This window comes from Achroia grisella, unplaced genomic scaffold (assembly GCF_030625045.1).
Source record: "Achroia grisella isolate CSIRO2021 unplaced genomic scaffold, CSIRO_AGI_Agris_v1 utg1462, whole genome shotgun sequence".
In the NCBI taxonomy this organism is placed as follows: Eukaryota; Metazoa; Arthropoda; class Insecta; order Lepidoptera; family Pyralidae; genus Achroia; species Achroia grisella.
Genome location: NW_026712637.1, coordinates 895379 through 904101, shown reverse-complemented (window position 1 = coordinate 904101; position 8723 = coordinate 895379). Strand labels below are relative to the sequence as shown.

Sequence of the window (8723 nt, the reverse complement as noted above, 5' to 3'; positions counted from 1 at the left end):
AGCTGGCCATCACTGCGCTCGACCATATTTTAGGGAGCCCATTGACCCGGCCCACCACGCCGCCACATGTCTGGACATTTTAGTGAGCATGACTACTCATTCCACACGACCACGTCACAGCTATAAAAATTACTATATGGTAGTTACAGTATTCGCACTTTACATAAGGATGCATGCGGCAATCAATACAAAAGCCGCTACGCTATCATATATCAAGAAAGCAGTATGAAAATTAAAATTATAACGTTGTCCGCAAATAAACTTATTCTTGCTATATATTGCTATCATCTATAAATTCATCTATCTTATAATAGGCTTTTTTACATAACATTTGTTTAATATAAGATTTGAATTGCCTCTCTGTAAGATTTAGCGTAGACTCTGGCAGTTTATTATAGAATCTTACGCAATTACCATAAAATGAATTACTAACTTTGTGTAGACGGCATTTAGGTAAAATTAGCTTATTTTTATTGCGTAAGTTTCTACTTGTACAGTCTTTTAGTTTCTTGAAACTATCTAAGTTTTTCCTTGTATACATAATATTTTCATAAATGTACTGTGAGGCAACGGTGAGGATATTTGATTGTTTAAAGCATTGACGTAATGACTCTCTAGAACCCATACCATAAATAGAACGTATGGCTCTCTTTTGTAAAATAAATATAGTATTTATATCGGCAGCTTTACCCCATAGCAGTATGCCATATGACATAATGCTATGGAAATAACTAAAATATACAAGTTTTGCCGTCGCCACGTCTGTTAATTGCCTTATCCTTCTAATTGCATAAGCAGCAGAACTAAGTCTACTGGCTAATTTTGAAATATGGGGCCCCCATTGTAACTTCGAGTCCACTGTTATTCCTAAAAAAACTGTGTCATTAACAAAATTTACTATTTCATCATTAAGCAATAGGTGCGTATTTACTTGTTTTACATTAGGCAGCGTGAATTTAATGCACTTAGTTTTGTTGGAGTTCAATAATAGATTATTACATGTGAACCAATTTAGTATAGCAGAGATAGCATAATTTACATCGTCTAATTGATTACATTGGCGACCAACTTTAAACACTAACGAAGTATCATCCGCAAATAACACTATATCTGCAACTTTCTCTACCATGTAGGGAAGGTCATTTATATAAATTAAAAAGAGAAACGGGCCTAATATTGAACCTTGAGGAACGCCCATTTTTATATTAGTTCCCTTAGACTTTACACCATCAATATCTACAGTTTGCACCCTATCCTCTAGATAAGTTTTCATTAGACTTAGGTCATTATCTCTAATACCATAATGTTTGAGCTTGTACAAAAGTGTTTCATGATCTACGCAATCAAACGCCTTCGACAAGTCACAAAAAACGCCGAGAGCATCCTGTGAGTTTTCCCATGATTCGAATATATGTGTAATAAGCGCTACACCTGCATCAGTAGTAGACTTGCCGGCTGTGAAACCATATTGCTGACTGTGAAGCAGTCCGTTATCCCTGAAGTATTTTAACATTTGGTTAAACATAATCTTTTCAAATACTTTACTTAGAACTGGCAAAATAGAAATTGGTCTATAGTTGCCTAGCTCAAATCTATCTCCAGATTTAAAGAGTGGAAGTAGTATGGGGAATACTAGTCTATGGTCCAATCGAGCCCCCGTTAATTTTTTTTTTTATAACACAAGGGATATACGAGCACGCGGCTCACCTGATGGTAAGTGATTACCGCCGCCCATGGGCACCTGCAACACAGAGGAATTGCAACTACGTTGTCGGGCTTTTAAAAAGGAATAAGCTCTTTTTTTGAAGGTTTCAATATCGTATCGGTTCGGAAATAACATTGCTGGAAGGTGATTCCACAATGTGGTTGTGCGAGGCAAAAATGTTCTAGAAAACCGCACTGTGGAGGACCGCCATTCGTCCAGATGATCAGGATGGTATTTCAGTTTCTGGCGGGTGGTACGGTGGTGAAACTCAGCAGCTGGTATTAATCCGAACAATTCCTCAGAACACTCCCCGTGATATATGCAGTAGAAAATGCACAGAGATGCAACATCACGCCGCAAAGCCAATGGGTCGAGTCTGTCACATAGACGTTGATTACCAATGATTTTGGCTGCTCGGTTCTGGATGCGGTCAAATGGAAGTAGCTGGTATTGTGGTGCTCCCGCCCAGAGATGCGAACAGTATTCTATATGCGGCCGGATCTGCGCCTTGTATAATTGCAAGCGATGGGCCGCCGTGAAATACCGTCCCACTAAATTATTAATTCAAACGGGTATCGACATTACTACGGCCTAAGTCGAGGCTCGACCTCCTAGCGGTGTTCTTAGCCTAAAGTCGTATCCGTCAGGCGGGAGTTGGCCTTCAGCCGCTCCATAAGTCCTGCCGCGGGTTTGGAGCGCGATCTGGACTCTCCCTCTATCTTATTACATACTAGCTATTCCCGGATCTTCGTCTACGTGGAATTTAACTTTATTTTTCTAATTCAAATTCAAATTCAAAAATCATTTATTCATGTAGGACATTTTAGCCGCTTATGAACGTCAAATTTTTACATTATAATTTTATTTTTTTTCCCTACCGTCCAGTTCGGTATATAGATCCAATTGAGAAGAACTGGCAAGATACTCAATTGTCAATCAACTAAAATAATAATAGCCTAAGTTACTCCTTATTACATCAGATACCTGTCAAAAAAAGTCCCGTCAAAATCGGTCCAACAATTTCAGAGATTAGCCGGAACAAACAGACGGACAGACAAAAAATGTAAAAAATGTTCTTTTAGTGTATGTACCGTATTTATATTCATATGCATGTAGTAAAAAACGGTTATTTCAATATTACGAACAGACGCTCCAATTTTATTCATATGTATAGATTGGAATTCCTAACCAAAGAGGAGATGTTTGAGATCAAAGTGGCCAGTACGACAAAACGCCAATTTCATATGTAAGGGACCTCATATTGTTATTACTACATAAGTATATAAATAATCAAAAGCCCTACTTCTAAGTAGAAATGGTCAGCTGCAACAACATAATTGCACGCACTTTCCTTGTAATTGGTCGAAGCTATTCAGATAAATATCGCGGTGGAACGGCCAGTAGTTACATTTATGTCAAGGTCGTTGACACTAGCAGGTAAAGTAAATTTGACGGACGGTGGACTAGCGGTTTAGCCTACCGCTTAATTTCCGATGGTCGCAGGTTCGATTCACCTCACGATGCAAACATTCGTATTCATGAGTATGATTGTTTGTATCCGTTTGCGATTTTTTATGTATGTATTATGTATGTATTTATAAAAATATATATATATTTCCGTATAACACAAGCTCTGTTTGGATTAGGGATAGATGGCGCTATGATTTTTTGTAAATACAATATTATATGCATATTTAACACCCAGAGCGATACAAATAATTATATTAATGAAAATTAGCACCATACAAGGAATCGAACCGTTGACTCGGTAGTCAAGCAAAGTGCTAAACCGCTATGCCACCGAGGCATTAAAATTAGGAGACGTTCTGTAAGTTGCTTAAAAAGTTTTTGTTGCTTTTATAAACTTGCTGTCTTGAGTAGTCATGCTCATTAAAATGTCCAGACATGTGGCGGTGTGGGGGGCCGGGTCATTGGGCTCCCTAAAACAATGGTCGAGCGCAGTGATGGCCGGCTCATCCGTTATACTCGTGAACGAGTGCTGCTTGTAGGGACTGGTTTGCTCTTATCACTACGACTGATTTAATCTTATTATATTTTTATATTTGACCCAAAAAATTTGTGCTGGTTGGTAGTTTGTTTCACACGTTTCGACTTGCAAATGTAAACTTACAAGGATTATTTAAAAGAGCAACACACAAGTTTCTTGCTCGTTCTTCTTGTGATGAGACAGCTTTCCAAACGAGAGGTAGATAAAAAGAAATTGTTATGACTATTCAAAAGTGTTTAAATTAAGTTTATTTGAATAAATGATTTTCTATTCTATTCTATTCACTTTTGACTAGTTTTTCTTCGCTGTGAGCCGTTTTGGGAAATATACACATTCATTACTACTATTCTGAGCTTTAATAAATAGTTGTGTTCCCGCTCCAGTCACACCGACAAACAATAACAAGAACAAAAACCATGGTGGCCACTCTTCCTTAACTCGGAAATTGCTTCCTCCGTTGCGCACACGAGATAGCAGTATGACAACGGCCTAATAACAAGATTTCTACTTTAATTGTCGATACCATTCCGGTCCATCGATAATTTTGACAGCCATTGAAGTTACGGCACAGTTCTCACGGCAATTTATTACCTAACCGAGAATAAGAGGGTGTGATGTTTAAATTTTCACATTCATTACTTATCACAATGGTCTTTAAACGGAAATAAATGCAACTCAGTTGCAATATCCGGTGGTTAAGTACGGTTTTTTCTCATTTAAGTGCATTCGTAATGACGCAGATCACATACTTATTAGTATTGATAAGATATCAGTGTTTAACGTCAAAATTATCTGTCAATCTATACATATAAATAAAATTGGAGTGTCTGTTTGTAATATTGAAATAACCGTTTTTTACTACATGCATATGAATATAAATACGGTACATACACCAAAATATCATTTTTTACAATTTTTGTCTGTCTGTCTGTGTGTTTGTTCCGGCTAATCTCTGAAATGGCTGGACCGATTTTGATGGGAATTTTTTTGGATTAGAGAAATTATACTTATATTTTAGAAAAATAATGTTAAATTCCAAGCGGACTAAATCGTGGGTACAGCTAGATTACAATAAAAATTGTCTACAACATTTTTAATAATATCTGAATGTTCACAAATGAAGTATGCTCGTGACGAAATAAAACATGTGTTGCCAACCTGAATGTTTAGAGCTGAAATCTTCTGCTCTAATGGGTCAGGCTGGCAACACAGGTATGGCAGCACAATTCTATAGAAATAGAAACTTAATATAAACACTTTTAATAGTCATTTAAATTATTTCTTAATCTACCGCTCATTCGGAAAGCTGTCGCATCACAAGAAGAACGAGCAAGAAACTTGTGTGTTGCTCTTTTAAATAAGTGCTCAGCATTACATATTTATAATTTTGTGTGACCACAAACTGACAAATAGCTATATTCACAATCTGAATATATATAACTTAAAGGTGACTGACTGACATAGTGATCTATCAACGCACAGCCCAAACCACTGGACGGATCGGGCTAAAATTTGGCATGCAGTTAGATGTTATGACGTAGGCATCCCCTAAGAAAGGATTTTGATTAATTCTACCCCCAAGGGGATAAAATAAGGGATGAAAGTTTGTATGAAACCTTGTCAATCTTAAACCGATCGGCCTGAGACTTTGCATGCATAAATCTACTATGACGTAGGCATCCCCTAAGAAAGGATTTTGATAAATTCCATCCCTAAAGGGATAAAAGTTTGTATAAATCTTCTTAGATTTTGTAGGTCCTAATTTTTTATACACGCTAAACAAAAGTAAAGCCGCAAAAACTGCACCTAATTAATAATAATACTACTAATGCGGGCGAAGCCGCGGGCAAAAGCTAGTAGTATATAAATGTAATATGTTCATGCATTAAAAATAGGGTCCGAAATGGCCATGACTGTACCACATAGTACAATAGACCTACTGGAATTTGGATTGATGATGACAGAGGGATATCATAATTTATAGCTCACCTGCAGGCAAAGACTGTATGAAAAATCTCCTCATTAATAATAACTGTAGCCATAAGGGGTTCAGTAATCGATCAAGAAGAATGGGTAATCTTTAGTTTATTATATGTATTTAGAAGGATTCAATGGTTACTAAATAAAATGTTTAGTAGTGTTAGGGAGTTTACTCTCTGCTACCAAAATGTTAGGGAAAGTACTATGTATGTATATTAGGGTGTCCCTTATTTTTCAAAGTTTTTATTTTTTAATGCATAGGTCTTAGTTTTGTTCATATGTTCCTAAAACACTCGAAAATACGTTTTTATATAATTTGGAGAACGATAACCCGTGCCGACTTGCATCGAAACATGTTCATACAAATAACGCCGAACTAGTGGCGCGCACCCATCGTATTTGCCATTTGTTCACAGTAACTCTCGTCATTAACATATTGTTTTTATGTTTAAAAAAATGGCAGTGGAATTAAGAAGCAATAAAAAAAGTATTTTCTTAGTTGGTGACGTGAACCATCAAATTACTGGAGCAAAGTTACCGTCTACCGTCGTCACGTTCTTGCAGTCCTCTTTTTTAACATTCGCTAAGTTAAATTGACTATTAATGTAAGCGCAAATCTTGCCGTTCGAGAGTGTATTATATTCTGGGAAAAAGCTAGAATCCCTACCAGACCTGTGCCTAACTGTGTAAAAAAACTCGTGGATCTTCATCGTGCTTGCAGAGAGTTACAAAAAAATTCAAAAAAAAAACGCCAGCTGTTTACAAGCGCCGTGATGAGGACTTTCAAATTAGATAATTTATTCGATATATCACACGCAAATACTTTGGACTGGATAAAAATAGAAGAAGATAAAATATTTTTACAAAAACAAAGAGAACCAGGGCGTCTAGGATGTTTAGCGGGAGTAGATAAAAAGTTAGCCGAGAAAGAAAAGAACAAGACAGAAAATTAAAAGAAGAGAAAAAAAGACAAGATGTTCCAAAAGTTTATCGTCATCTTTAACTACACAAGATTTTATAGCAACGCAAGAAAATCCCAATCCCAATACCAGCTCTGACGAAAGCCTGAACGAACCCTTGCCATCAACATCTCAAATGGTAAGTTCTGTAACTACTTCAAAAAGAGGAAGGAAAGATTTCGTCACTCCTAAGGTAGTTGCCACTTTAGATAGATGTCAATTAAGCATAAGGGACTCTGTCTATATACTTCAGGCTGTAGTAGAAGCCCTAGATCTCAGCTGTGATGAGTTCCCGATAAATAAATCGTCAAAGAAAAATATTAAAATAAGACTTTCTGGAGCAATGCATCAAGCTAGGTGGATGGCTAGAACCATTTACTCCTTGAAAATATGTTTGTTGCAATCTCAATTCAAAATTAGCGCCAAGGATAAAAGAGCCCTTCAAGATATTTGTTTATTCATTGCAGTTATATATGTAAAACCATGGATTGGATGTAGTCTGACAGTCAAGGCCCCAAATCAAGCTTTGCGCTTTTTAAAAAGTCTTAAGGAATATGAAACTGTTAATAAAGAGATCTCCAAAGCTGCCCTGAGCAAGTTTAGTCAACATCTTTGGTACTTGTCAGAAGAAATAGCTGTTTTATCACTCTTTGATGATGAAATAGATGAACAAACTAAGACGAATATTGTAGCGAACTTACAAAGAGATAGTTTATATGATTCTGTAAAAAGATACATTCCATCGAAAGAAGATATGTCTGATTATTTGTATGGTAAGTAGAAATATATAACATTTATTTTAGTATGTTTTTTTTATTGTTACACATTGTAATTTAATTCGGTTTTGTCGCGTTTATCATATTTTTATATTTGGTTGGTCTAGACCTGACCTGACTGATAAATGTAATAAAAAAACCGTATTAAGTTTAATTTAAAAATAAAATAGTTTTATATCTTATATCCACCTTAATAAACTGATAATAATACATCTTATATTTTGTTGCAGGAAAATCATGAAATGATTTTGTGTCTGTCAAGAGCACAAATTTATTTGCTCATTTAAATATGGATACAGACTTCTTAAAGAAAACCGTTTCTGCATGGGACGAAAATGTAACCTATTTGCAGGCTAAAACAAGAGTTCTTTCTTTAAGGGCCGTGAATGATACAGCTAAAAGAGCTGTAAAACTTATGTCAGATTTCCATGGCTTAGTCACTGCAAAAGAATATCAAAAACAGTTTTTGCTGCGTACAAAAGTTTTCTGTGTACAAGAGCATAGAAACCTGTATCCAGACTGTAAAAAAGAGATCCTTAAAAGAAAATATTTGTGATGTTCATTTGATTAATAAATACTATATTCTAACTTTTTCTTTGATTATTATTATTAAACATTTTATTTCATTTTATTACACATACACAACGATAAGCGTTAAAGACAACGATTTTTAAAATATTCAAGGCTCTGTCGGCACGGGTTAATGTTGACATATAAAGATAAAATTTTGTATTTGATTAAGTTTAGGTAATTTAAAAAGAATTAAGGGGTATGCATTTCGATATCTGAAAAAAAAATTTTTCACCCATATAAGGGACACCCTAATGTATATATATATATATAGGGAAATATATGTGTGGAAACGTCTGTCACGTACCTGTATGGTTCTGCGGATTTCTTGGGCTTCAGGGTCTCGAAGATATCTTCGCTAGCTTTCCAGTTTCACAGTAGGTTTCATAGTAGGTTTAACACAGTTCTAATTTATTTTAATTCACAACACAATGCGCGCGCGCGTCAAGGCCGCTGTACGGTCAGTTCAGTACTAGGTAAGGGAGGGGAAGGAAAGACGCGGGAACAGAAAACTAACGGACTCCAATATAATAATCTGTGCTTATAATGGTACAGGGTAGATTTTGAACAAGTAGAGTTGTGTAATAGAAAATCATATGGGCAAATTAAGAGTTGGTCTCGCAAACCAAGGTTTTTGAAGAAATCTATGCAACTCCAATTCAAAATGTAGATTTATTTCAGACTCTTATGATGTGTCCATAGTAACCATTTACCATTAGATGGGC

The 8723-nt window shown here is 35.9% G+C and overlaps 1 protein-coding gene across 1 annotated transcript; it reads left to right on the top strand.

The window, feature by feature from the left end:
* The first annotated feature begins 6484 nt into the window (after window positions 1-6484).
* LOC131855700 (uncharacterized) lies at window positions 6485-8189 on the top strand. The gene has a single exon (XM_059206999.1). The coding sequence runs from the start codon at window positions 6789-6791 to the stop codon at window positions 7431-7433; it is 645 nt and encodes a 214-aa protein (XP_059062982.1). The 5' UTR covers window positions 6485-6788; the 3' UTR covers window positions 7434-8189.
* Window positions 8190-8723: the final 534 nt, after the last annotated feature.

Coding starts and splice junctions, on each gene's coding strand:
- LOC131855700 (XM_059206999.1), top strand. CDS start 6,789: ATGGTAAGTTCTGTAACTACTTCAAAAAGAGGAAGGAAAGATTTCGTC.